The sequence below is a fragment of the Betta splendens genome, chromosome 16 (assembly GCF_900634795.4).
Source record: "Betta splendens chromosome 16, fBetSpl5.4, whole genome shotgun sequence".
NCBI lineage: Eukaryota > Metazoa > Chordata > Actinopteri > Anabantiformes > Osphronemidae > Betta > Betta splendens.
The window spans coordinates 5,920,000-5,947,673 of NC_040896.2; the positions used below are offsets into that span (position 1 = coordinate 5,920,000).

The window sequence follows — 27,674 nt, forward strand, 5'->3', positions numbered from 1 at the left end:
TCAAAGCAGAGAAGATTTATTGCGTCACACACAACAGAGACCAGTTTAACCGAACCTGTCCAAAAGTCTAGATGTTTAAAAACATTAAACTCATTAAAAGTCCATCAGAGACAGTGTTGGGTCGGTCCAGTTACACCAGGTCTCACTCACGACGAAACCGTTTCACATTATGACAATTGATTCTCAGTCCATGAATGTTCCTCTGAGCAGGAATATAAGGACTGACCTGGGCCCAATAGGCAGTAGTCAGTCCTGGACTCAGTCAAGTTCTTGACCAGCGGTATCTGAGTCACTGAGATTGCACGTCTCACAACCTTCACACAGGAGAAACTAAAGGCCAGAGTTCACTGTGAAACCAAACACGTTGCACACGTTATTGTCTCTCCAGAACCAGGAAACATAACCTGCAGGTTTTTAGATTATAGATTATATTATGTAGAAAATGTATCCAATTTAGATTGAAAATGTGGGGATTGGTTCAGATTAGTGTAAAAGGACTTATTCCAGGTTCCTTCATCTTCATCTTTAGTTGCTTTTTAGGGTTTTAGAGGAAACAACATTCATCTAATGAGCAACTGTTAATTAAAGCTGCTGAGACACAACAACAGGCCTGAAGTCAAACAGCTCTAGTGGCAGAAGCAGATGCTCATGATCCTGAGAATTATCAGTTCAGCTGAAACTGTTTCATTTGATCTCTGTGAATAAGACCATAATGATACCAGTGAATGAGAGGAAATGAAACTCCTCACACCTTCGTGTTCAGGTCCAAACTCGTCTCTTGGCACATTTTCATTAATATTAAGAAGTGAATTCTCTACAAAGGCGTTATAAGGCTGGTATTTAGAAACGGCTGAACCAAACCGGAAGCTGGGCTTCCTGAGAAGCGAACAGTAACTGGTTTCCCCTTTGGTTTGAGTGGTACCGGTCCTGGTGCTGATGCTTGGAGTCAGTCCACGTTTCAGCAGCTGAAGTGGAGCAAACGCGGCCGTCACATCAGGCTCTTGCGGTTCTGGGTTCGCTTGCTGCTTTCGGGGCTGAGGGGCGGCGGGTCCAGCTGTCGGTACAAAGCTCGCAGCTCCTTCACCTCCTCCAGAACCTCCTGCGCCTGGGTCCAGGCCGCCGCCGCCTCCTTCAGGAGCCTCTCTGCTTCGGTTCTGGCCGCCTCGGCCAACGGCTTGGTCTTGGCCCGGTCCCCGCCGTCGTCCCCACGCGCCGCCGTCAGCATCCGCTCCGTGTGATCCAGCTTCTGGCTGATCAGCTGCTGCAGCCGCGTGATGGCCGCAGACGCAGACGCAGCCGGATCGGGCGTGGTCTCTGTCTCGTTCTGAGCCGCCTTAGTCTCTGGGTGCGACAGGATCTCGTCCACAGAAGCGCAGCGGTTCTTCTCTGCTGACGTCAGACGCTTCTCGGGCTGCGGGGTCTGGGCAGGACACATCTGGTCCCACGCGGCCTCCCTGACCCGAGGAAGGCTGTGGGATTTCCCAGAAGCCTGCTCAGTCCTGGTAGAGAGAGCACCGTCGGTCTTGGACCTGAGCTGGAACGTTCCCTCCTGGACCCTGGAGCTTTCGCAGCCATTGGCTTCCCGAGGCCCGGCGTAGTCGTCCTGAATCAGATCCAGAGTCAGCATCCCGTCCGAGGAGGAGGTGGAGGCCTGAGCAACAGAGAGAGAGAGTGAGGAGTAACTCAGCAGCAGCAGCAGCAGCAGCAGCAGCGATCCAGTTACTGGATGGAGGCAGGACCACTGACCACAGCCAGCAGGTGACCTCGGGTCGGCAGGCGGCGCGTGTGAGGGATCTTCACTCGATCGCGGGTCAGATGAGACAACTGAGAGTCTTCTACCGTCACCTGAGAACAGAGACGAAGCCCGGTGAGCTTGAAGCGGCTCCTCCAGCGGTTCTGGGCTCACGCACGCTGCTGTGATCCAGTATTCTCAGTATTCTATAACAGAACTTTTCTAACTGCATGGATGAAATGTTGGGTGTTTGGGCTTTAGCGTCTCCTACCTCTTTTTTTCCTTCCAAAATGGCTTCTTGTACCTATAATAACGTAAAACTCCCTTTATGCTTGACCGCATATAAATCACCGCATCATAAAATGATTTTTGAGAGTTCGACTGGAGGACGAACGGCTCCTTACGGAAGCCGTGCATGTGGCAGTGGAAGCGCATCGATCTGAGCATTGACGGATGGAAACACAAAGATTGACTGTTCACCAGCTGCTGTGAAACACAAGCATTGTCACAACTTCTGCATCAAAACACAAACAGGAACCATCACTTCCCAACAGTCAGAACTGGACCCAGTCCTCAAACACACTGACTTCACCAGCAACACCTAGAACTCAGGAGCTGCAGAACTTCACTCAGTCTGCAATGAACCAGTTGGACCAGTTTCAGCACACAGAAACCATTACCCTTCTCAGGTCTGATGTGTACTTTGGAGTCAAACTGATACAGAGCAGAACCACAAGGATCGGTCCCTGGCACTGTTGGGCTCCGTACCTCATCCAGGATTCTGTTTTTGGCTCTGGTGATGGCGACGTTCAGGGCGCTGATCCAGGACTCCTTCTCCTCTGGGCTCACAGCCAGGAAGACCAGGTTGGGAACCTGCCACACACACAAATGTTACCAGGTGTTAATCTGGTTCTGATAAGGGTCCAGACTTGGCTTTGACCTGCAGGAGTCTCATAATTGATGATTTATCTCTAGACTCTACGTTTCTTTCAAACCTAAACCTGACACTGTAGCGGGATCAGAGCAGCGTGTCAGCACCAGGTTCCAGAGCTCTGAGGTCCTCAAAACACAAACAGCTGTGTAACAGGAGCTGTGCCTCAGTTTGTGGGACCCGCCCCAGGGCATTCTGGGACCTGGTGACCTGCAGATGTCGGTCCACCTGTTGAGTAGCTGTCAGCTGCCAAGTGGATTTCTTTACAGCCAGTGAGGCCCAGCTGGGGCAGAGTCAAGAGACTCGGTCTGAGGAGCGTTGGACGGACTCGCGCCGGGACAGTCTGAGGACAGATTGACTCAACCGACGTTGGGCCGGTCTAAGAACAGACTGACTCCGGGTTGGTCTGAGGACATATTGACTCCGGGTCGGTCTGAGGACGGGCCCTCACTGGGTCGGTCTGAGGACAGACTGACTCTGGGTCGGTCTGAGGACAGATTGACTCCGGGTCAGTCTGAGGAGGTGCCTTTACTGGGTCGGTCTGTGGACAGAATGACTCCGGGTCGGTCTGAGGACGGGCCCTCACTGGGTCGGTCTGAGGACAGACTGACTCTGGGTCGGTCTGAGGACAGATTGACTCCGGGTCGGTCTGAGGAGGTGCCTTTACTGGGTCGGTCTGAGGAAAGAATGACTCCGGGTCGGTCTGAGGACGGGCCCTCACTGGGTCGGTCTGAGCACAGACACGTGCCGGGTCGGTCTGAGGACGGGCCCTCACTGGGTCGGTCTGAGGACAGACACGCGCCGGGTCGGTCTGAGGACAGACTGACTCCGGGTCGGTCTGAGGACGAGCCCTCACTGGGTCGGTCTGAGAACAGACTGACTCCCGGTCGGTCTGAGGACAGATTGACTCCGGGTCGGTCTGAGGAGGTGCCTTTACTGGGTCGGTCTGAGGAAAGAATGACTCCGGGTCGGTCTGAGGACGGGCCCTCACTGGGTCGGTCTGAGCACAGACACGTGCCGGGTCGGTCTGAGGACGGGCCCTCACTGGGTCGGTCTGAGGACAGACACGCGCCGGGTCGGTCTGAGGACAGACTGACTCCGGGTCGGTCTGAGGACAGATTGACTCCCGGTCGGTCTGAGGACGAGCCCTCACTGGGTCGGTCTGAGAACAGACTGACTCCCGGTCGGTCTGAGGACAGATTGACTCCGGGTCGGTCTGAGGAGGTGCCTTTACTGGGTCGGTCTGAGGACAGAATGACTCCGGGTCGGTCTGAGGACGGGCCCTCACTGGGTCGGTCTGAGGACAGACACGCGCCGGGTCGGTCTGAGGACAGATTGACTCCGGGTCGGTCTGAGGACGGGCCCTCACTGGGTCGGTCTGAGCACAGACACGCGCCGGGTCGGTCTGAGGACGTGCCCTCACTGGGTCGGTCTGATGACCGACTGACTCCCGGTCCGTCTGAGGACAGATTGACTCCGGGTCGGTCTGAAGACAGATTGACTCCGGGTCGGTCTGAGGACGGGCCCTCACTGGGTCGGTCTGAGGACAGATTGACTCCGAGTTGGTCTGAGGACGGGCCCTCACTGGGTCGGTCTGAGCACAGACACGCGCCGGGTCGGTCTGAGGACGGGCCCTCACTGGGTCGGTCTGAGCACAGATTGACTCCGGGTCGGTCCGAGGACGAGCCCTCACTGGGTCGGTCTGAGGACAGACTGACTCCCGGTCGCTCTGAGGACGGGCCCTCACTGGGTCGGTCTGAGGACAGACTGACTCCGGGTCGGTCTGAGGACGAGCCCTCACTGGGTCGGTCTGAGGACAGATTGACTCCGGGTCGGTCTGAGGACGGGCCCTCACTGGGTCGGTGTGAGCACAGACACGCGCCGGGTCGGTCTGAGGACGGGCCCTCACTGGGTCGGTCTGAGGAAAGATTGACTCCGGGTCGGTCTGAGGACGAGCCCTCACTGGGTCGGTCTGATGACCGACTGACTCCCGGTCCGTCTGAGGACAGATTGACTCTGGGTCGGTCTGAAGACAGATTGACTCCGGGTCGGTCTGAGGACGGGCCCTCACTGGGTCGGTCTGAGGACAGACTGACTCCGGGTCGGTCTGAGGACGAGCCCTCACTGGGTCGGTCTGAGGAAAGATTGACTCCGGGTCGGTCTGAGGACGGGCCCTCACTGGGTCGGTCTGAGCACAGACACGCGCCGGGTCGGTCTGAGGACGGGCCCTCACTGGGTCGGTCTGAGCACAGATTGACTCCGGGTCGGTCTGAGGACGGGCCCTCACTGGGTCGGTCTGAGCACAGATTGACTCCGGGTCGGTCTGAGGACGAGCCCTCACTGGGTCGGTCTGAGGACAGACTGACTCCCGGTCGGTCTGAGGACGGGCCCTCACTGGGTCCGTCGACAGCAGGCGTACCGTGTTTCCTGGTGTGCTGATGCGCTGCAGTCTGAACTTGCTGTGGTTCTTTTTGCTCCGGCTCTTGTTTTTTCTGATTTCCTCGCATCGTTCATAGTCCGACAGATCCAGCACCTCGTCGGCCCGTCCCAGCTCTTTTACCTGCATCACAGACACACACAGACAGACACACAGGTAACAGCCCCGAGGCGTTTATAGACAAACAGGAACAGAGTCTGGCCTGGTCTCTCTCTAAACAACACCAGCTGGACACAACCTGCGGACCGGACCGAGCTGTGTGTGCAGAAAAGCAGGGAGGGAGGAGCTTCAGCTGCAGCTCACACCTGGTTCCTGCAGGTGAACTCCAGCTCGTTAATCTCCATGGAAACGGCATCTATTATTAAGCAGTGTTAAAGTGAGACTTCCTGGGAGAGGCCCCGCTGCTCTGTGGGGAGCTGGATGACTCCCACACATGCTGTATCACCACTGTTCATGTCTCTGCTGTGTGGATCAGGACAAATACGGAGCCAATGACTCTACAGAACCTTCCTACCTGGTCCAGGTCTACAGTCCGTCTGGACCCTGACTCTGTCCGCTCTGCTCACTGACCATCATCATTTACAGCAACTTCACTTTTTAGGCTTTCCAAACTGAAACGTCTGTTTTTACCGATTCCTCACATCATTGTGGATCAATCCATCTAAAAGGAATTCCTAGCTCACATTTAATGTCAGCTGTTAATCTGTCAGCTGCCGCTCGACTCTATTTGCCTCTGACTCATCAATAACGTCTAATTTTATCTTTGTGGAACTTTTTTACTTTCTAATCAGTCAAAGTGATCGATGACTGATCGCTGTCTGACTGTCCACTGGTGGAGTAACCACACCCTGTACTGACACCCTCCAAGTCTGTGTCTGAACCAGGTTCTGAATCCTGTGACAGAAGGCGACAATGCAGAGACACAGAAGTCAACTGTCCCCTCGGGCAGAAACGACTCGTCCTGAGCATCATCGCGCAGATGGGCAATAATCAATTCATGGAGCTTATGTAACCAGTCTGTGTCCAGAGACACAGTCTGGCTTCGGTGACCTCTGACCTCCATGTGCGGCACTAGTCTGAACCTATAAACACGTTGGAGACATAAACGGTTATTAGGCGTTAAACAGTTCAAGGAGACCGGGACCGGGTCAGGACCTGAACGCATCATGAGCTTCCCCTCAATGCGGGTTTCCTGGATCAGATGAGAGGTTGCGTTATTAGAGGAAGTGTGGCATGTGTGTCTGCCTGTCTTTGTGAAACACAGCTTCACTTCTCTATGTGATGATATACTGGGCCGATCTCTGGTTTTGATCCAGTTTCTTGAATCAGGTGCTTCAGAAACGTGTCAGGTGTTACCACAGACTGTCCCTACAGCTGTGGACGTGTGTGTGTGTCGTCTCTCTAAATTTTGGCTCAACAGTTAACTGAAGCTTTACACCAAAGCCACCTGAGTGAGGACGGACGGATCCTTATTTGGTGCTAAGACCACGATCATGTTCATGTGACTGTCAGACAGTAGAGGAAGTGAAAAAACAGAACCTGACCTCGGTATTTTTATCACCCATTAAATTGCAGACAGTTTCCTGTTTGCTCTTAAAAGGTGAGAAACAACAATATCTCAGTCAGTTCACTGTGACAGAGACACAACACGACACAGTACGGTTCTCTAGGACCCAGATCCAGTCCAGCAGAACCCAGAATAGACAGAAAGTAGAGCAACAAGATGCTACAAGTTCTAAAATATGATGTAATGTTATGTTGTGTGTATTCATGTTCCATGATGCACTGCTCCACAGTTTAGATGTTTAGTGTTCACACGGTGTCTGAATCTGTATAATGGCATGACGTTAAATCGTTTTACACCTTTATTACACGTTAAATTTGTTTTAAGCAGCTTTAAAGGCAGCAAACATGTCTTTGGAAAGTCCAACGGCTGATGGAGCTGCTGTGTAACATGCATTAGGAAACCGGGCCCGACCTTGGCAGAACCAGCTAGACATCCTGTTCCCTATATTTTGCAGATGATAAAGGTTCTATGTGGGTGTTCTGTCCACTGTTCCAGCAGTGAAACCAGAGCTCTCTGTGTGTCTGCAGCTCAGACTGAAACCCGACGCCTGCAGAGCGCCGTGTGGAGAGTGCAAGACAAACTTGTTTCCACTCAGAATCTGAAGGAAGCAACACAAAACTGCAAAAAGTGCTGTGTGGAACATCACCTGGTTGCCATGGCAACAATCGGAGCTCCCAGGAAGCAGGCGCTGTCTGAGCGGTGTGGTAAACAGTTACTTAGCTGAGAGGTGTTGGTCAGTTTAGGCCCCACCCCGACTCACCTCTTTCTCCTTGATAAACAGCTGATCTCCTCTCAGAACCACAAACCGATTCTTCCAGATCTCTCTGAAGATTCCTTTCCTGCAGAACTTTCGGATCCATCCAACCTTTTCAGGCTGCGTGTTCTGCAGCGTTGAGTCCTGAGGAGCCTAAAACAGGTCAAACATGGATTAAAGACCCGAGGTTTGCATCACTGTATTAGCAAAACACAGGTGTTCTTCCTCATTTTCTAAAGTCTGAGGTGTGTGGAGCAGCTCGCTGGGGCCCAAAGCTCGACTCCAGCACGGCCTCTTACTGTAAACAGGAATAACATGTACTGATCGCCTCTACACGACCCATCAAGGTGTTGCATGTTCTGAATGAAGCACCAACACGTGTGATCGGAGCCTGGACCCAATCAGCTGATCTGTGTTGTTATGTAAGGTGAGTCCACAGACTGACACCAGAGCTGCTTCACTCAGCTCATTTAACCGTCTTTATATTCGGGTTTGACGTCACTGCCCGGTTCGATACAAATCATCAGGTTTTTGATCATTTAAAGTTCCACCATAATGACGCCTTATTCTGAAATCCGGAAGTGGGCTAGAATTAATCCAACTATTGTTCCCTTCAAAATAAAGTCTCAAAACTAATCCGAAGGCTTTTGTTCCTCGCGCCAGGTTAAAGGGAGCCGAACCGAGCAGCCGCTATCGGCGCCGACACTCACTCGTCTCCCGGAGTTGTTCTTCTTCATGCTGCCGGCGCGAACCCCTCTTCTCCGGAGCCTCCTCTCCTCGGCTCTGGATCCACTGCTGCGCCGCTCGCTCCGCTACTCGGTGCTGCTGCCGCCGGGATCCTCTGCGCTCTGAGCGGCCGGGAGCCGCTGCGTGGGTCGGTGTCCGGTTACACCTCCCCCTCCCCCGGACTCCCTGCTGGCTCAGCGGCTCCTCGGCAGCCTCGCGGCGCCCCCCGGCGGTGGAGCTCTGCTTCTTCCAGCTTCTGACCTCATCTGGATCATTGTGCTCTGGACGTTGGCAGATGTTCTGAGGCTAAAATCTGATCTGGACTCACTTTCACTTTGATCACAGGAAACTGGGTCAGACACTGGCCGAGACAGAAGCTGATCTGGGGATTAACCACCGAGCAGAGAACACATGCTTTTAGGTCTGAGGTTCACAGGAAGAGAAGAGCTTTGTTTTTGTTTGTGGACGTGTAAATATAGTTTGAGCAAAAGACGCAGGACACGATGAGGACGTTATTATCTGTATCCTGACTCAGTTTTCCTTGAGCCTGTCTGACCTTTGACCTCCACAGCAGCTGAGTAAAGCAGCTAATTGACAGTGTGACTGTCAACCCACTGATCCAGCACTTTGATGCTGAGTTGACTGTTTCCACAGAAAAAAAACATCCAGTGTGTCACACAGCCAATGATTCTGCCATTCAACTTAGTACCAAGGAGCACCATAATCAGATTTATTACCTTCTAGTTTATTTATTGTTATGTCATGTTGTTTTTCAGTTTCTTTCGTTTTGTTCTCTTATTTCACACAGACGCTTGAAGACCTGTTCTGGTTTTTCCACACGGACCTTCCCTCCAGCATCAGCATCGACCGAGGTTCTTTAGTCACCGTGTTCTTCATTACTTACGGGCTCTTAAATCGGTACAGCATCAGAACCGAACTCTGAGTCCTCCACCCACTTCACCTGATTCTAAAGCGTAAAGGACAGGATGACAGGAAAGGATGTCCCATCACTGCTCATGTGACACTTCCTGTTATTAGAGGAATAATGAAACCAACTATGAATTGACTAATGAACAGAACACTGAGTCTGCTGCCACCAGCTGCTTCTGCACATCTAAGAGAGCTGGTTTTATTCAGTTAACAATAGAACCAAATGATACCAGTGTCAAACAATGATGACAAACTGATCAATCTACCAATATCCTCAGTGCTTCATCTGACACACTGACAATCTGCTCATTCACTGTTATTTTCACTGAGACAGAGATCGGCTGACATTTTTTTATTAAACCCATTTCATTACAGACCAGAACCATTTGAGAAGTGATTCAGTCCATGATATGCAGTCAGGTGCCGGTATGTGAGGGAGTTCGTTCCCGCCTGTGATGGACAGGAGGCGGGTCCAGGTGAACCCACTTCCTGCCTGACTCACAGCATGCTTCAGATAAGCCAATTAATAAATACAGTAACAGGAAACAAATCCTCATGAAATGTTAGTTTGTTAGAAGTCTAATAATAATAATCTAACAATCTGTTAATAGAGTAAGTGAAAGTAAGTACAATGATTAAACTTAAATTCCTTGAAACTGGTCAGACAACGATGGGGACACTGGTTATGTCACTGTGGTACCAGGTGACCACTCAGCCTGTTGTGGACTTCTGTTCCACACATGATTCTGACAGCAACAACTTCCTGTTTTTTCCATTATAAAGTTAGTTTTGACCAGCTGAGCAGAGTGTGAACAATTAAATCAGATTCAGTAAATTACTGGCTTGAATCTGGCTTCCTGTCATTTAGGACTCAGAAGAGGAGTGAGGTGGTGCGACCCGATCCGATCCAGAGGTCAGAGTTCAGCAGGTGTCCTTTAACCCGACAAGCCGTGCACTTTCCTCCCACAGCCTCCTGGCCACGTCGTCGTCACGTCCCTCCGGAGATGCGTCCTTCTCTGCACAGTCACTGCAAACACACGGAACGCATGTCAGGACCACCATAAAGCAGGCTCCTCGCCTGACCAGAACCGGCCTAAACAGGGTCCAGCCCGGTGGTCCAGCTCCTGATGGGGGACGTGTAGAAGTTCAACACACATGGTTTAAACGGAGCTAAATGCAAACACCTGTTTGACTCTTCTTATGAAGTCTTTTAACTTGTTTTAAATTGGGGTTTTCTTTATTTGACTTTTGGTCCCAATGTGGCTTCATACAAGTGTAGTCGTCAGAAAATCCTGATCATGCAGCATCGGCACCCTCCTACCTGAAGTACGATCCGGACCTTTGCTCCAGACCTGGTGTCACAGCACAGAACACGGTGGTCTGAGACCCCTGCCACGGGCTCTTCAACAACAGCAGACCGGGGACTTTCAGTATCAGTCTCAACGGAGGGAACCAGTCCATAACATGTCGAACCAGCTCCGTCCGGATTATACCTGGGTGGACGGAGAATGAAGACACACCAGAACCTGAAGAGGTTCGGTGGAACAATCCAAGTCAGAATGAGAAACTCACAATGACTCACAATGACGACGAGCAACGTTACCAAAGTAACTCTACTGAAAAGTGATGAATGAAAATCAGACGCTGATTTGGAAAATGGTTGAACAAAGCAAGTTTATCTGTGAGAACCTTTGACTCTGTGGGCGAGTTCTCTGGTGAACAGGATGTTGGCCAGTTTACTCTGCCGGTAGCTGTCCAGAGGACTGTACGGCTTCCTGCTGAAGAACAGGTCGTCAAAGTCGATACGACCTAAAGCAGAACACACACATGAAACCTGCAACAACAAACCACACAGAAACAGCATGTGGCCAGGGTCAAAGGTCACACCTCCGTGGTGGGCGATGGACGACACGTTGACCACTCGGCTGGGGGCGGAGCTCTTCAGCATCGGCAGCAACATATTGGTCAGTAGGAAGTGACCCAGATGATTGACAGCAAGTTGCGTCTCAAAGCCATCTTCAGTCAGCCATTTTGGACACATCATTACACCTGGAGACAGACAGACAGACAGACAGACAGACAGGTAGACAGGCAGGCAGGCAGACAGTGAGAGGGTAAGACAGTCCGACAGGCAGGCAGACAGTGAGAGGGTAAGACAGTCAGACAGGCAGGCAGACAGGCAGGCAGGCAGGCAGTGAGAGGGTAAGACAGTCCGACAGGCAGGCAGACAGGCAGACAGACAGACAGACAGACAGAAAGACAGACAGAAAGACAGACAGGCAGACAGTGAGAGGGTAAGACAGTCCGACAGGCAGGCAGACAGTGAGAGGGTAAGACAGTCAGACAGGCAGGCAGACAGGCAGGCAGGCAGGCAGTGAGAGGGTAAGACAGTCCGACAGGCAGGCAGACAGTGAGAGGGTAAGACAGTCAGACAGGCAGGCAGACAGGCAGGCAGGCAGGCAGTGAGAGGGTAAGACAGTCCGACAGGCAGGCAGACAGGCAGACAGACAGACAGACAGACAGAAAGACAGACAGAAAGACAGACAGGCAGACAGTGAGAGGGTAAGACAGTCCGACAGGCAGGCAGACAGTGAGAGGGTAAGACAGTCAGACAGGCAGGCAGACAGGCAGGCAGGCAGGCAGTGAGAGGGTAAGACAGTCCGACAGGCAGGCAGACAGGCAGACAGACAGACAGACAGACAGACAGACAGACAGACAGACAGACAGAAAGACAGACAGGCAGACAGGCAGACAGTGAGAGGGTGAGACAGACAGACAGGCAGACAAACAGAAAAACAGACAGACAGACAGGCAGGAAGGCAGTGAGAGGGTGAGACAGACAGACAGACAGACAGACAGACAGACAGACAGGCAGGCAGGCAGGCAGGCAGGCAGACAGACAGGCAGGCAGGCAGACAGACAGTGAGAGGGTGAGACAGACAGACAGACAGACAGACAGACAGACAGACAGACAGGCAGGCAGGCAGGCAGACAGGCAGGCAGGCAGGCAGGCAGACAGACAGGCAGGCAGGCAGGCAGGCAGGCAGGCAGACAGGCAGACAAACAAAAAAACAGACAGACAAACATACAGACAGGCAGGCAGGCAGACAGACAGACAGACAGTGAGAGAGTAAGACAGACAGACAGAGAGACAGACAGACAGGCGGACAGACAGAAAGACAGACAGGCAGACAGTGAGAGGGTGAGACAGACAGACAGACAGGCAGGCAGGCAGGCAGGTAGGCAGACAGACAGACAGACAGACGGGCAGACCGACAGGCAGACCGACAGGCAGACAGTGAGAGGGTGAGACAGGCAGACAGACAGACAGACAGACAGACAGTAAGAGGGTGAGACAGACAGACAGACAGACAGACAGACAGACAGACAGACAGACAGACAGACAGACAGGCAGGCAGACAGTGAGAGGGTGAGACAGACAGACAGACAGACAGACAGACAGACAGACAGACAGACAGACAGACAGACAGACAGTAAGAGGGTGAGACAGACAGACAGTGAGAGGGTGAGACAGACAGGCAGACAAACAGAAAAACAGACAGACAGGCAGGCAGGCAGGCAGTGAGAGGGTGAGACAGACAGACAGACAGACAGACAGACAGTGAGAGGGTGAGACAGACAGACAGGCAGACAAACAGAAAAACAGACAGACAGACAGACAGACAGACAGACAGGCAGGCAGTGAGAGGGTGAGACAGACAGACAGACAGGCAGGCAGGCAGGCAGACAGACAGACAGACAGGCAGGCAGGCAGGCAGACAGACAGACAGACAGACAGTGAGAGAGTAAGACAGACAGACAGAGAGACAGACAGGCGGACAGACAGAAAGACAGACAGACAGGCAGACAGACAGGCAGAGAGTGAGAGGGTGAGACAGGCAGACAGACAGACAGACAGACAGTGAGAGGGTAAGACAGACAGAGAGACAGGCAGGCAGGCAGACAGACAGACAGACAGACAGACAGACAGACAGACAGACAGACAGACAGACAGACAGTGAGAGGGTGAGACAGGCAGACAGACAGACAGACAGACAGTAAGAGGGTGAGACAGACAGACAGACAGACAGACAGACAGACAGACAGACAGACAGACAGACAGACAGTAAGAGGGTGAGACAGACATACAGACAGACAGACAGACAGACAGACAGACAGACAGACAGACAGACAGACAGGCAGGCAGGCAGGCAGGCAGGCAGGCAGGCAGGCAGGCAGGCAGACAGTGAGAGGGTGAGACAGACAGACAGACAGACAGACAGACAGACAGACAGACAGGCAGACAAACAGAAAAACAGACAGACAGGCAGGCAGACAGACAGACAGGCAGGCAGACAGACAGACAGACAGGTAGGCAGGCAGGCAGGCAGGCAGACAGACAATGAGAGGGTGAGACAGGCAGACAGACAGACAGACAGACAGACAGGGAGGGAGGCAGGCAGGCAGGCAGGCAGACAGACAGGCAGACAGGCAGACAGGCAGACAAACAGAAAGACAGACAGACAGACAGACAGACAGACAAACATACAGAAAGACAGACAGACAGACAGACAGACAGACAGACAGGCAGACAGGCAGACAGGCAGACAGGCATGCAGGCAGGCAGGCAGTGAGAGGGTGAGACAGGCAGACAGACAGACAGGCAGACAAACAGAAAAACAGACAGACAGGCAGGCAGACAGACAGACAGACAGGTAGGCAGGCAGGCAGGCAGACAGACAATGAGAGGGTGAGACAGACAGACAGACAGACAGACAGACAGACAGACAGACAGACAGACAGTGAGAGGGTAAGACAAACAGAGAGACAGACAGGCAGACAGACAGACAGACAGGCAGACAGACAGGCAGACAGTGAGAGGGTGAGACAGACAGACAAACAGACAGAAAAACAGACAGACAGACAGTGAGAGGGTAAGACAGACAGACAGACAGACAGACAGACAGACAGACAGACAGACAGACAGACAGACAGACAGACAGGCAGGCAGTGAGAGGGTGAGACAGGCAGACAGACAGACAGGCAAACAGACAGACAGACAGACAGACAGACAGACAGACAGACAGACAGACAGACAGTAAGAGGGTGAGACAGACAGACAGACAGACAGACAGACAGGCAGGCAGGCAGGCAGGCAGGCAGGCAGGCAGGCAGGCAGGCAGGCAGACAGGTAGGTAGGTAGGTAGGTAGGAGAGTCAGGAAGGCAGAAGGAGGAACCACTCATGAAGTGAGAGCCACCTGCGTTGTTGATGAGGACGTCCAGTCTGTCCTCACTGTCCACAAAGTCTTTAGCGAACTGTCGCACTGAGTACACGGACGCCAGGTCCAGGTGTCGGATCACAACATTTCCGTTTCCCGTCCCACGCCGGATCTCCTCGGCCGCCTGCTCTGCCCGGGTCAGGTCCCTGCATGCCATCACTACCCGCGCCCCTGGCCAACAAAACGATCGCACCACATTATGACGGCGTGAACACATGAACAGCGGCCTAAACTCAGCAACGGGCCATCGGACCTCTGCCTGCCAGGTCTCTGGCCGTCTCTTTGCCAATGCCACTGTTGGCTCCGGTAATCAGAACCGTCCTCCCATCCAAGCGAGACGAACAATGGCACACTCCACCACCAATGTACCTCCTCAGCACCGCCACGCCTGTACACAAACAGCAGCTGTTACCATAGAAACAAGGATGTGGGGCAGATCCTCAGGAATTAATCATCAGTTAAAAGACCATCGATCGACTGAGTCAGCGGAAACAGGCCTCCGATCATCAGATGCAGCAAATTTTGTAACATTACATAACCAACCCAACTTTTTCACCTGATTTCATTCAATCATTCATTTCTTGCTCAATCCAACTTCAGAGCAAAACGTGACTCTGATTCAAACAGCAAGTGTTTCTCAGCAGTGAGTGACACAAAGAGACGAGCACAGTGAAGAGATAAACAAAGAAAGTCATAAAGAGTCAGAACCGGTTAAGGTCGGCCTCTGGGTCCGCACCTAGGTTCTTCTGCAGAACCTGGTCTTATGCCAACAGAACCAAAGGCGTGTGGAGAGACAGAGATGGATCAATCAATGTTCAAAGTGGTAACAAAGAAGAAATGAAGGAGCAGCGGTGAAAGGAGAACAGAGTGGACCTGAATCAGAGTCAAATCAGCTGCTGCGGACGACAGCTGTGACCAGACTGGAGACCAGACCAGTCTGTCACCCTCCAGTTTCTGGGGTTCTGGGGAGCAGCGTTGTCCCATTTCCTCCGGGTTCAGACTGTGAGGGCTCCAGGTCCTTAGTTTTGGTGCCAGAGGTTCCCGCAGGTCCTCCGAATCGTAACATTAGTAGACTTTGAACCTCGATCCTGCTTCACTTCACTCACTCTGAGTCTCTGAGATGCTCACTCTGCACCCAGTCATGTTACCGACCCGTTAACCCATTCTTCTTTCAGTTCAGAACCACTAACACTAACTGAAATGTTCTGCTGTTACGGTTTATATTCTCTTTGGATCATTCGATGTTGTGTTTGTTCCTTGTGCAACATTTGAGTTAAAGTAACATGAACATTTCTTCTTTCTTGCATAATTTTTCTTGCATTGATGTGTTGACAGCATTTTAGTTCTATCATTATTGAAGCTGTGTTTTGAAGCTGAATCTTGGACATGTTTGGTGTGAAAAGTTATATGTTGAACCGCTTCTGTTCTGTTCTGCTGTCAGTGATCATGGATGAAGTGCAGACTTACAGATCACAGTGATTCCCAGCAGAGCCCCACACCTCAGCAGCGGACCGCTCCAGTTCTCCTGGACCGGACCCAGCTCTGTGTCCAGGTCCGAGCCGCCTCCGGCGCTGCTCGGCCACGGCAGCACTGTAAATTCTGCTGGGGCTTCGGCTCTCATCTCTGCAGATCCAAGGAGACTGAAGAGAGGCCGAGCCGAGCCAGGACAGAAAGCAGAGAGCAGTGGGAGGGGCCATCTTAACCTAGATTACAGCAGATAATCCAGCGCAGAGCAGCTTTGGGATCAGTTACAGTGGAAACTGCAGCTTTTAGAGGAATCAATTGAGGTTTTCTATTTAAAGCTACTATTTGTGATTTACAGTACGAGTCCACAGCTCTGCAACCACCAGCCCCCACCCGCTGCCTGCTGCGCTCCACACTCAGTCTTATGAAATGGGAACAACATTGGAGTGAAATAGAAAGCTTTAGTGTTTGTGTGCATTTAGTCTGACAACACTGTGTTCCAGCCTTTTAAACATCACGATTATCTGGATCATGCCAGAAAAGCCCAACACATGACCAGTGTATGCACCAACTCAGATTTAACATGTTGATATTTGGATCTGACTCAGGGAAATTGAAGCAGAACCAGGTTTGACCTCTGCAGCTAGTAAACAGAGGCAGAACCTGTTTAATGCTGATTTATGTTATGTATTCACTGACTGAGGGTGAAAAGATGTCTGTAGGTTTGGACTCAACGTGACGTATAAATGAGAGGAACATATCTCTGCCACACTTCAATGATGTGATCAGGCAAATCTGACCAGGCTTGACTTCATAACCCTTAGCACAGCCGAAGAAGCAGAAGGCCCCAGGTTCTAAAAAGACTTTAAAAAGTCACTTCATACCCCCTCTTCGGGTCAGGGGTTAAAAAAAGAGATGAAGCTTCTTAAATCTGTGCTCAGTGAAGTTTAATTATTATAATAAGTTAATATATATCTCGTATCAAAAGTAGCACTATACTGCAGTATATTTTTGATGTGAGTTATCAAATGTATACTGCTACACTATAATCTATAAACTTCAGGTATATTATTAGCCTGTATGAAGTACACTAATAGTTTAGTTGTTCAGTACAGTTAGTTAGTAACCTAGAAATACATAATGAGTATCTGCAAGTATTTAAACTGAATTTTAATGCAGTTAATAGTGCCTAAAACGTGACTAATTCGGTAAGTTTACTTTTCATACATTTAAAATATACTTTAAGTGAACTTTTAAGGACTGAAAAGTGGGCCTTAAAGTATACTTTAGAAATATACTACAATATACTTATAGTACAATATACAAATATAATTTTAGTATACATTTTTTGCCAAGGGAATTCAGAATCAAGAGCTAAAACCGTAACAAACAAAAAGAACAAACTGATTTTTATTAGGGTTTGCTATGATAATGTGAAGTGATGGCATTGGAAACAATAGAAAACCATTAGAGGTCGGTGTTCAGTGAACGTCAGTGCACGTTTGTTGTTTTACTTTGTGACGTAGAACATTTGACACCAAAAACAAGATGGCGTCTCTCCTTCAGTGAGGAGCTCTGTTTCGGCGGCTCTGTGTGCCTTTTGTTGATTGTTACTGTTTGATGATGCGTCCTAGTTAATTGGTTCGGTCGTTCTGTTTCACCGATACTGAGCCGCCGCCAGCCTGAAGGGCCGCAGCGCCCTCTGCAGGCAGCAGCAGACGGCACTAGAACGTTCACACCGGCCAATAGCAGACAACGGTGTTCAAAAAAAAGGGAACGAGACGTCAGACGGCTGTGCACCAATCCGCAGGCCTTGTACCTACAGCAGGAGGAAGTCCCGCCCCCGACCCTTTACGTACCAAAGCGCGTAAAGAAAAAGCACTGAGGAAACCTGTCCGTGTTCCGGTGACCCGCTCTGCGGCTGCAGCAGTAGGTAGGACCGGTCCGGTTCGGCTTAGCTCAAGTTATCGCATAGAACTGGTTGCTTGCACAGACGGAACATTTAGAGTGTAGCCGCTGACAGAGGAGCGGATCAGACAGAGTGTAAATTAAAGCCCAGCCGGCGGAGTGAGCGGGTTCTGATCCTGCCTCAGTTCTAACGGTCTTAACTGGACCGCGGCTGCCGATCAGCCCGACAGGCAAAGAGGTTCTCTCTATCCGGGACACGAGCACTTGTGTTTAAAGTCACAAAGAGTCCGAAGACGAGCGCCCCTTGTGGCCTCGCACTGGCATTACTGCATCTCCCTGTTAACGGCGGAGGACATAGTAACAGGTAAAACAGCCAAATCACTTAAGATTTATTCACTGTAAGTACAAACCTCCACTTTACATCTTGCCTGAGGAAAATATATGAGCAATGGGAAAATGTACAGCAACACCTGACTTTTTTGTGCTTGAGATTTATTAAGTAATAGATCGTTAGTAAATGTATTTGATATATTTTACTGACTCTGAGAAAGTGTTCGTTTGAGACAAATCTTGATGATGATTCTCAGATCTTTATCAGTAAAGTTATTCAGATTTACTGGGTGAAACATGGTTTTAGTTTTATTGTCTTACACTGGGAAACATTTGACCCTGAGGAGCTGGGAATCAAACCATCGACCAACTCAGAATGAGGTGTGTATGTTTTCGATATTAATGATGTAACACTTAATGTATCTTTGTTTCCATAGCAGCATGGATACAGAGTTGTTTATGGAGTGTGAAGAGGAGGAGCTGGAGCCATGGCAGCAGGTGGATGACAGCGTGGAGGAGGACGACATGGACTTCGACAGCTACTGTGAACCAGGTGAGACCCACAGAAACGTACAGACGCAACTTCCTGTGATGTAAACCCTGACTCACTCTGGGTCTGTCTTCAGTGGAAGATTCACTGTCTCCTCCTCCCGCCTCTGAGGTGCCACCTCCCAGACCTCCCTCCTCCCTCACATCTGCTCCTGCAGGTACTGTGTCGCTGTCTTTACCTGCCTGTGACTTACCAGTAACCGTGCAATACCTGCAGCATATCAGTAGTCAGGCTACTTGTCAGGCAGCTGGGATTTTAACTGTATGGATTCAAGCTTCTGTGCTTTCATGAAAAGGTTTGACAAACACAAGAGCTTTAAAAATGTCAGATTCATTTTCAGCCAAGTTACAATAATGTGAGGTTTACATCCTGCTCCACCCACTGCTTCCAGAATATTAGCATCAGAAAAGTGACTCTTCTTGTTTTGCTTTTTTTGGCATTTATTTTTATGTGTAATATTTTCACCAGATGTGTCACAGAGATTCTTAAATATCAGCAGCATCAGTGGTCCTGTAGAGAAACACAACAAACTGACTTTAACTGATGTTTTTTTCAGTGCCGAGCATCGATTAAAATCCGGGCCAGTACTAATCAACAGACAGCTCCTCCTGTGACCCATCGTTTGTCTATATGTGTAATTAGAGCCACTGAGCAACGGACTTTCCAAAAAAAACACAGAAGTTTGAACAGAAATTACAGCTTTTTGACCTCTATAAATGTGTTTATCACTACGATCTTTACTGTTTCGCTTTTTGTTTGTTTGTGCAATTTTATTGTTAATCGTCAACACATATTGTCAAGATATGTGTGTAATGACTCAGGATCAGTAACAGTTTCTGTTTCATCTGTATTTGAACATCAGAAAATTACAGTTTAATAGAAGCAAAGCATTAGAACAGGTAGATGTGGTTCCACTGTAATAATCAGTCCTTGTTTTGTGTCTCAGCTTCATCTTCCATGCAGAAGATCTCCTCCTCCACGATCCCACCTCCTCCCTCACGCATCGCGTCCTCGTCCTCCCTCTTGCGCCTCCCTGCCCCCTCCTCACCTGCTGTCTCAGCCCCGACTCTGATGGCTCAGGCACCACCCCTCATCCTGACACAGACAGGCGGGACGTTTCTCTTCCCAGCAGCCTCTGCCACAGGCAACACTCGGCCGATCCTCCTCACCACACAGGTATGCAAAACAAGCGCCCTCTGGCCAGATCTTTGATCCGCTCTGCAAAGTGATCCGATGGCACTGTGATGTCATCTGCTTCTCTCTTGTGCAGGGATTTCCAGTGGTGAATGCCGGTACTCCCCTGCTTCTGAACCTGCAGCCAGGTCAGACGGTTCAGCCGCTCACTGTGATCCAATGTAGGCTGCCTGCATCCAGCTGCAGTAACCAGTAATAACAGTAAGTTTATAGTCAGTGACCAGCTGTTCTGTCTCCGACGCAGCTCAGTCTTTGAGACACCTGATACGTCCCAGTGTTGGTGTCCCAGTCCTCCCTCAGAGCCAAGCAGTCCAGACTAGACCAGCCCCCACCCAGCCAGGGTCCGCCGTCACCCCCATGCAGCTGCCCACCACACTGGCAATCCACACCGGCACCACTGCACCTGGTTCGTGAACTGGACATGCTCGAAGCAGGTTCTTCTTAAGAATGGTTGGAATGGATTTTTTGATGTATCGGTTCTTTTCTTCCAGTTAATCTCCAGTTGACCCAGCTGAGCAGCGCAAACTCCCTGAAGCTTGGAAGTTCTCCTGTCCTCTCCTCTGGTTCAGTCAACGGAGTCACCACAACTGCTTCATTTAGCAGTGGTACAGTAGAACCCAAGTACCGAGAACAGAACCAGTTTCCCTCAGTTCCTATAAACCTGTTGTTACCAGCTATGGATCAGTGAAAAAAAAGCGGATGGGTTGGGAGGAGAGATCCGCTAAAACGGAGCAGGAACCAACTTCAGTGTGACTATATTAACAGCTTGTGTGTTATGTGCTTCAGCAGCTCCTACTCCCTCTGTGGTCACGGTGCCAGGTGTGACCTCAGCACAGTCTCCTGAGCCCCCCAGGGTGGTGATGAGTGTGGAGGAGTTCTACTACGGGACGTTTGAAGGAGACCTGAGTCTGAGAAAGCCACAAGCACTGGGGAGCAAATCCTGCTCCTTCACCTGTCATATCTGCTCCTACATCGCAGAGAACAACCTGAGGTGGGACCCTGTGGGTGGCTGAACACACTGGCCTGTCTACAGGCGCTCCAGCTCCAAATTTATCTGTGTGTGTGTGTGTGTGTGTGTGTGTGTGTGTGTGTGTGTGTGTGTGTGTGTGTGTGTGTGTGTGTGTGTGTGTGTGTGCGTGCGTGCGCGTGTGTGCGTGTGTGTGTGCGCGCGCGTGTGTGTAGGTTGATGCAGCACATGCTGCAGCACTCAGAGCTGATTGGAGGAGGTGGTGGTGGAAGGAAGTGCTGCAGGTTCTGCTACCGACAGTTCTCTTCTCCGGTTCAGCTGAAGAGTCACCAGGAGCAGGTGCATGGCCCTGCCCTCTCCACCTGTAAGGATCACACCACCAACACTCAAGCCTCGTGTGTAGCTGCTCTAGACTTGATTCACTGGGGGCAGCATGTTGACAGTCTTATGTGACTGGGGTGGGGGTGAATTCAGTATATGAAGCAGCAAAATTGGACTTTTGGTTCTGCAACTCAGAGTGTTTGTTGTTGTGTTTGTTTTATTGGTCATTGAGCTGGAACGCCGTTAAGTTGCTGCTCGTATTTTGGGACTTAATAGTCTTATCCTTCTTTATTGGACCTGACTGGATCCTAATCCTAATAGCTTTAGAATCTGTTCTTAATTTCTGAACTTGACTTGATTCTTAATCTTTGGATTTAGACTGTATTAACTCTTGACTTTGGGCCTTTGGGCCTGGGTACTAGCTGTGGTTCCACCCACGTTGGTCTTGTCTAGACCAAACTTTCCCGAAGCCAGGCATGATTTAGGATCGTACTTGGAATCTTGTGTTAGATGGATCAGGACTGGCCTGTCTTTGTTAGGACTTACGGTGACTCCCTCTCTCCCAGCTATGTGTCATATATGTGAGTGGGCGTTTGAGAACGAGCTGGCCTTCTTAAACCATATGAAGTTCAATCACAAACCAGGGGAGATGCCCTACATCTGTCAGGTGAGACCCAATGTGACCTCCCCTTCTCAGTGTTTTTCCTTAGACCTCAGTTGACCCAGGTGTGTTTGCAGGTGTGTTCATACCGTTCGTCCTTCTACTTGGACGTGCTGCAGCACTTTGCCAGCTTCCACAGGGACACTCTCTTTCTGCTCTGCGTGTTCTGTCTGAAGGTGACCAAGAACCCGCTCAGCTACCAGCAGCATGTGCTGAGACACCAGGTAACCACCATGAGCTCTGCTGGGTTGGACCTTAATCACAGCTCATCAGATCTAACTGATCCTTGATGTGTCCAGATAAACGAGGCCTTCCACTGCAACAGGTGTCGGCTGCAGTTCATCTTTCTAAAGGATAAGATGCAGCACAGACTGGAAAACCATCATAGCTTTCGTCGACCTGCTCAGTTGCAGGGGCTGCCATCAGGCTCAAAGGTCAGCTCTCTATTATTCCTATTAGTATTGAACCATGCACACTCCCTGGGTTCTAGACGGTCTGACTGTCCCCAGGTGACCATCAGGACCTTTGGAAAACTCAGGCCTCCAGTGACATCAACAGGTGGTCGTCTTCTCCAGAGCCCCTCGTCTCTCATCCAGCCAATCCACATTAAGACAGAGAATCCAAAGTCTTCAAGCCAGAGGTGCCCTGTTCAGAGTCCCACCAAGAGGCCGGTCAGCCACCGAGTCCATGTCAGCAGGTCAGCCAGAATGAGCTTTAGCGGCTGTGAAACGATCTGTTCAGACGTCACGTTCAGTGTTCAGCAAGTGTCGGCTCTGTGCTGCAGGACGCCGTGTGATGGAAACAGGCTGGTGTGTTTGGAGTGTGGAACCGACGCCTCAGACTTCTCTGCTCACTACCCCACACACGTCCACTGTCTGCTGTGTCCATACAGCAGCTGCTGCTCCAGGGCCTACGCTGCTCACATGATACAGTAAGAACACAGCAAATACGGTGCGGTATAAAGATCTGACTTTTCTCCTGCAGGCTGAGGTCGTATGTGTAGCATCATCATCACTCTTGTTTATCTGAATTACTGATTCTGGTTGTCGTTGTTGTAGCCACCACGTCCCGTGCTCCAAAGACGAAGCTCTTCCTCTGCACCAGATGCCTCCTCCATGGTGAGACTTGGCTTTAAACGCCTGTTGGCCTGTTTACACTGGGCGATCCCGGCTGTGCAGGGATAAACTCTAGATGCTAGCATGTGATGTGTGATGTGACAGGTGGACCTGTTGGACCCTGTGTGTGGTAGTTCCACTGCATGGTGCTAATGGCTGTGTTACAGACAATATTTGCATATTTACATTTGGCTGCTCTCTTTGTCTGTTCCGCAGCCTGTTCCTGCTGCGATGCTCCCACTGCGACCTTGCCCCTCACACTGCAGATCAGATGGCCGAGCACCTGCTGGCGAACCCAGACCACGGCAGCGCCACCTGTCACACCAGGAGTAAGGAAGTAACGATTGTGGAACAGTAACAAAGAACAGTTGTTTCCAGACATACAAATGCCTCGTTCAGCACTAAAGAGCATCAACATCTGCAACAGCATTCGCACAGATCAGGTTCATTTAGGGTCACCTATCGTTCTTCTTAGTCAGGATGTACAAGCTAAAAAATAAACCACAGATTTTTGTTTAGACACAGGTCATTACGTAGAAAATACCTTTTGACAGAAGTTATTATCTTGTTTGTAGCCTACGTGGAAGAGGACCTCCAGCTGTGCCACAGTGAAGAGCCACCATCAGAAGAGAGGAGACCAGGCCTGAACAAGGACCTGCCTCATCCATCCTGGAGGTCAGCGTGTAGCTGGACGCAGCCACAGAAATGCAGTAGCAAACCCACCATCAATACGTTCACTCACATCAGTGGGCCCCATCACTACTTATCCAAGAACAGTGACGCCATTGATTTTTTCAATCTCATCTTCCCCTCGGCGCTGGTGGAGCTGATCACCAATGAGACCAACGCTCACACCAAGACTTGCCAGTACCTGGGCTCCTGCCATCCAGACTGGGTCCCCGTCACCACCCACGAGGTGAAAGGCTTCATCGGCCTGGCCATTCTTATGGGGATTCATAACCTGCCTGACCCTTCTCACTACTGGTCCTGGAGTCACTATGAAAACAGCTACACCTTCTACCGAGCTATGAGCTTCAAGCGCTTCAGGCAGATAGCGGCCAACATTCGCATGGGCAGCTTCACCACAGACGAGTACCGTGGCACCAAGAACCCCAGCGACTCGCTACACATCTTCAGACCCATGCTGGAGATGCTTGGTGGAGCGATGTGGACGGCCTACCGGCCGAACTGCTGCCTGACCGTTGACAGGGCGCTGCTGCCCAGCCTGGAGGCAACCTGCCACTCCAAGGGAAACCCAAAGACTCAGCCTCAGGTGTGGCTGCTGTGCGACTCCAAGTCGGGCTACTGCCACCGCTTTTCCATTCAGCTGGGAGAGAAGGTGGGTGAGGATCCGGGGTTCACTGTGGTTCCAGAGCTACTGAAAGGACTGGAGGACAAACACCACCAGCTCTACCTGACAAACTCACTTACGTCTGTTCCACTCATGCAGAAGCTTTTGGACCAGGGCATCTATGCCTCCAGCTCCTTCCCTCGCTCAAACCCCGTTCTGCCAAAAGAGCTGTGGGAGGAGGGGCATCTGGACAAACCTGGGGACTTTGTGCAGAGGCACTTTGGCCCCCTGCTGCTCACCCGCTGGAAGGACACCAAGGAGATGGGTTGTCTCTCTACTAATGCAGCTCCAGGGGAACCGGACATCGTTTGGAGAAGGTCTCACACAAATGTTGGCGGCCTAGACCCCATCACCCGGCCCATGGCCTTCCGTCTCCTGCAGGAGAACATGCGAGGCGTTGACATCTGCAAGCAGCTGCTGGCCTGCAACCCACTGGGAGGAATCCATCAGGACCGACACTGGCGCAGCCTCTTCTGGTTTCTGGTCAACCTGAGCATCGTTAATGCTTTCATCTTACTCAGGGAGAGTCGTAAAGAAAACCCCCCTGCCTGGGTGCAAGGCGGCCTTTTTACCCAGGTTAGCTTCCGCATGCGCTTAGGCAACCAGCTCGCCAAGTGTGCCCAGAAGTACTTTGAGACCATGGAGATTGCCGTCCCCCGTGGGGCGAGGACAGAGGCTGCAGATGAAGCAGGTAAACGAAGCCACAACATGACGAGGCTCAGCGCCGTCTCCGAGAGGTGCAGGCACTGCACCTTTAAAAGCATCCGGAACCAGAGGGTGTACGGCTGCCGTGCCTGTAAAGCAAACCTGTCCAAGCGGCCGACCTCCTTCCTGGAGTATCACGGTCTGTCAGCTGCCAGCAAAGGTCGGTCGAGGGTGTTGTGGTTCTGACATAGCGCTAATAGTTTATTGCTGTTAACTAATGCACATATATTTATATGTTTTCAGGATCAACAAAAGTTGGAATAATCAAGCACAGAAAAAGGTAAAATCACCAATCGGTTGTTAATCAGTTCTATCCATTCTAAAGGAGTGTGTGAAACACAAACATATTCCTTGTTGCACTGTGATACTAGATCATTTTCACAAATGTCCATTTAATTGTTTGTGAACAGTGGTGCAGTGGAGCTGGACGGGGTTGAGCATGACATGGATGAGGCGATGGCTCCAGTGGAGGAGCCGGACTTCTCTGAAGATGAAGACTTGGACAATCTGCATGAAAGGGATGAAGAATCGTTGAGCGAGGAGCAACGTCCAGGGTCCCGCCCGCCCTCTGCAGCTATTGACCTCAGTCGACCTGGAACTGCTCTGTCCAACTCCAAAGAGCTAGATGATGTGTTTACTGACGGTCGGTTGAGAATCGTCTTGTTTGCTCTATGCGCCGGACTCCGTGAAGCCTCGAGGGTCTTTTCTACGGAGCTGGAGCGTATCTGCCTGTGGCTGAGGGACGCCCACAAACACTTGAAGCGACCTGACCAAGAACAGACGCCTCACATGGAAGGGGAGCACCGCATGGTGGCCTGGGTGCTGTCCATGCGTGAGCAGCAGCTTCCCATCACCGAGACCAGCCTCCTCCATCAAGCTTCCACTCTTAGGAGGAAGGGAGCGTTCACTGACTGCATCTCCCATGTCTGGGCAGTGAGCTTCATGCTCCGGCACCGGCTGGGCCTGCAGAGCAACGGCAGCGCGGCCACGCTGGCTCGCACCCTGCCGGCTGAATTAGCAGCCAAGGTGAAGTCCTTCCGGGCGTTCACCCAGAGGATAATACGGGTGCACCAGCTGTCGGACGGCGCAGTGGCTGCCATGGATGAACTGTGTCTCTTTGTGGACTTGAGCTTAGTTCAGAACCAGACTCACCGCTCGGAGGCCCTGCAGCTGACCGGCACCGTACCTCTGCTCACGGTCTCCCTGGCGGTTCTGGCCGATGGTACCATGCTGCCGTCTTTGCTGCAAGTGAACGGACCCGTGGCCGACAGAGTGCTGCCAGAGTTCATCCTGCTGGAGGCCGCGACAGAGAGTCCGCTCGCAGAAGATGCTTTGGCTGTTTGGATGAACAAGGTTTGGCTTCAGCATCTGTCTACACTGCCACAGGCCAGTAAGTCGGTGCTGCTGTTGGACAGACACCGGGAGCACATGGCCGATCACTTTTTGACTTCCGTTAGCGGGTCGGGGACGCTGCCAGCAGTGATCCCTGCAGGCTGCTCCTTCTGTCTCCAACCGCTGGAGCTTTGCCTGAAGCCAGTGCTGCAGCGTTTTCTGCTGTCACGCTGGGCAGAGTTCACCACTGCAGAATGCGAGCGGCTCAGAGACACATCACCAGGTCGGCTCCAAACCAGTGTGGCTGAGCTTCTGGTTGACTGGCTGGTGGAAGGCCTGGCCCAGTTACATCAACTGCCCCAGCTTTGGAAGAAGGCCTTTGACCTGACGGGCCTGCTGCCCAGCCAGAAGAGGGCCAGAGAGGAGGAGGAGGAGCAGGAGCAGGAGCAGGAGATGAGTGAGAAGCCAGAGGACGTCCAGCGGACTCTGCTGAGGAGCGTGACTGGGGTCCTGCTGGGGTCCGAGGCTTCAGACGCTGACGATGCTCATCCACTGGAGCTGGAGATTTACAAAGACCCGGAGGAGGAACAAGAAGGTGGGGAAAGACAGGAGGAGGTGGAAAAACAACAGACGGCGGTGAAGCCAAAAGAAATGGAGGAGGACTGGAAGGAGAAGAAGCTGGAGGAAGGAAAGGAGACACAAGAGGACACAAAGGAGGTAAACAAGGAGAGACGAGAGACCAGGATTGTGACGGGGGAAGAGGTCGGGGATGAGTGGAAAATCAAGAGCAGGACTGAAGGTGGGGCTGAAGGTCCGTAGACGTGGAGCAGTATCCAGATTCTCACTTCTGACAAGTGACACAGGACCAGTAAACCAAACTGTGTGGTCCGGTCCAGTCCGGTCAGGTTTGGTCCTGTCCGGTTCAGATGCAACGATGAACAGAAATAAATGAACCTGAAAAACATGAACCCGATCCTGACCTGGTGTCAGTGTGATGAGGTGATGACATTACGTTTGTATTTAAAAGGAATGAGTTTTTATGAATGAACGTTTTGTGTCCAGCTTCATTTGTGTTCTGACAGATTGTGGGTCGACTTGTCTCATGGATTTACCATTTACAACCATGAGCTGTAAAACTGAATCTGGAGCCAGGAACCAGGTAACGGACGGCGGCTGCAGTTAGATGTAAATGAACGTCCACACAGTTGATGGAACTGGACTTTGGACTTTCCCACAGCTTTGACGCTCTGGGACCAGCAGAAGTCCGTTGGGTCAGCAGGTCCAACTGCTCTGGTGCTGATGTACAGACAATAAACTTAATTCATGCATTCCAACAGTTCTAGAACAAGTTTGTGTTGTCATGGAAACTGTTTGTTGTCTTATTTAACGTTGAAGTTTTGAAATCTTATTTCAACACAA

The 27,674-nt window shown here is 51.2% G+C and overlaps 3 protein-coding genes and 1 long non-coding RNA gene across 12 annotated transcripts; 2 read left to right on the forward strand and 2 right to left on the reverse strand.

Annotated features, from left to right (window-relative positions):
- Positions 1 to 8,270, reverse strand: plekho1b (pleckstrin homology domain containing, family O member 1b). The gene is made up of 6 exons (XM_029129574.3): positions 8,132 to 8,270; positions 7,428 to 7,574; positions 5,083 to 5,223; positions 2,501 to 2,605; positions 1,747 to 1,845; positions 1 to 1,651 (listed from the first exon to the last, which is right to left on the reverse strand). Exons 1-6 carry the CDS (start codon positions 8,156 to 8,158, stop codon positions 989 to 991), a joined length of 1,182 nt encoding a protein of 393 aa, XP_028985407.1. The 5' UTR covers positions 8,159 to 8,270; the 3' UTR covers positions 1 to 988.
- LOC129603216 (uncharacterized) lies at positions 7,727 to 9,585 on the forward strand. The gene is made up of 3 exons (XR_008692935.1): positions 7,727 to 7,848; positions 8,085 to 9,019; positions 9,453 to 9,585. It is a non-coding gene; the product is annotated as an uncharacterized LOC129603216 (long non-coding RNA).
- On the reverse strand, positions 9,415 to 17,852 carry si:dkey-23o4.6 (retinol dehydrogenase 12). 2 transcript variants are annotated; one of them, XM_029129576.3, is made up of 8 exons: positions 17,713 to 17,852; positions 15,825 to 15,997; positions 14,611 to 14,745; positions 14,337 to 14,528; positions 10,965 to 11,126; positions 10,767 to 10,886; positions 10,399 to 10,603; positions 9,415 to 10,104 (listed from the first exon to the last, which is right to left on the reverse strand). In XM_029129576.3, exons 2-8 carry the CDS (start codon positions 15,976 to 15,978, stop codon positions 9,999 to 10,001), a joined length of 1,074 nt encoding a protein of 357 aa, XP_028985409.1. In that variant the 5' UTR covers positions 15,979 to 15,997; positions 17,713 to 17,852; the 3' UTR covers positions 9,415 to 9,998. The 2 variants fall into 2 exon arrangements, with proteins under 2 accessions (XP_028985409.1, XP_055359372.1); XM_055503397.1 differs by having other exon boundaries at positions 10,965 to 14,528.
- pogzb (pogo transposable element derived with ZNF domain b) lies at positions 17,659 to 27,591 on the forward strand. 8 transcript variants are annotated; one of them, XR_005896762.2, is made up of 20 exons: positions 17,960 to 18,093; positions 18,497 to 18,612; positions 18,686 to 18,766; positions 19,556 to 19,785; positions 19,880 to 19,964; positions 20,048 to 20,209; positions 20,295 to 20,408; positions 20,590 to 20,794; positions 20,986 to 21,134; positions 21,658 to 21,758; positions 21,830 to 21,976; positions 22,052 to 22,186; positions 22,262 to 22,449; positions 22,537 to 22,683; positions 22,811 to 22,870; positions 23,084 to 23,196; positions 23,443 to 25,083; positions 25,167 to 25,203; positions 25,334 to 27,254; positions 27,338 to 27,591. XR_005896762.2 is itself a non-coding variant. In XM_041067696.2 (19 exons), the coding sequence occupies exons 2-19, from the start codon at positions 18,501 to 18,503 to the stop codon at positions 27,072 to 27,074; spliced, it is 5,448 nt and encodes a 1,815-aa protein (XP_040923630.1). In that variant the 5' UTR covers positions 17,659 to 17,754; positions 18,497 to 18,500; the 3' UTR covers positions 27,075 to 27,591. The 8 variants fall into 8 exon arrangements, 7 of the variants coding, with proteins under 7 accessions (XP_040923630.1, XP_040923631.1, XP_040923628.1 ...); XM_041067696.2 differs by lacking the exon at positions 17,960 to 18,093 and adding an exon at positions 17,659 to 17,754 and having other exon boundaries at positions 25,334 to 27,591; XM_041067697.2 differs by lacking the exon at positions 17,960 to 18,093 and adding an exon at positions 17,684 to 17,754 and having other exon boundaries at positions 18,500 to 18,612; positions 25,334 to 27,591.
- The last annotated feature ends 83 nt before the right edge of the window (positions 27,592 to 27,674 follow it).

Excerpts from the sequence above, each read along its gene's own strand:
- plekho1b (XM_029129574.3), bottom strand. The coding sequence starts at position 8,158 with ATGAAGAAGAACAACTCCGGGAGACGA. Across the intron at positions 7,575-8,131 it reads AGAACAACTCCGGGAGACGA|GCTCCTCAGGACTCAACGCT; the intron begins GTGAGTGTCGGC and ends GACCTGTTTTAG. Across the intron at positions 2,606-5,082 it reads TCAGCACACCAGGAAACACG|GTTCCCAACCTGGTCTTCCT; the intron begins GTACGCCTGCTG and ends TGTGTGTGGCAG.
- si:dkey-23o4.6 (XM_055503397.1), bottom strand. The coding sequence starts at position 15,978 with ATGAGAGCCGAAGCCCCAGCAGAATTTACAGTGCTGCCGTGGCCGAGC. Across the intron at positions 14,746-15,824 it reads GCTGGGAATCACTGTGATCT|GCGTGGCGGTGCTGAGGAGG; the intron begins GTAAGTCTGCAC and ends GTTTGTGTACAG. Across the intron at positions 10,604-10,766 it reads ACTCGCCCACAGAGTCAAAG|GTTCTGGTGTGTCTTCATTC; the intron begins GTTCTCACAGAT and ends GAACCTCTTCAG.
- pogzb (XM_041067696.2), top strand. The coding sequence starts at position 18,501 with ATGGATACAGAGTTGTTTATGGAGTGTGAAGAGGAGGAGCTGGAGCCA. Across the intron at positions 21,135-21,657 it reads TGGCCCTGCCCTCTCCACCT|CTATGTGTCATATATGTGAG; the intron begins GTAAGGATCACA and ends CCTCTCTCCCAG. Across the intron at positions 22,187-22,261 it reads GGCTGCCATCAGGCTCAAAG|GTGACCATCAGGACCTTTGG; the intron begins GTCAGCTCTCTA and ends GACTGTCCCCAG.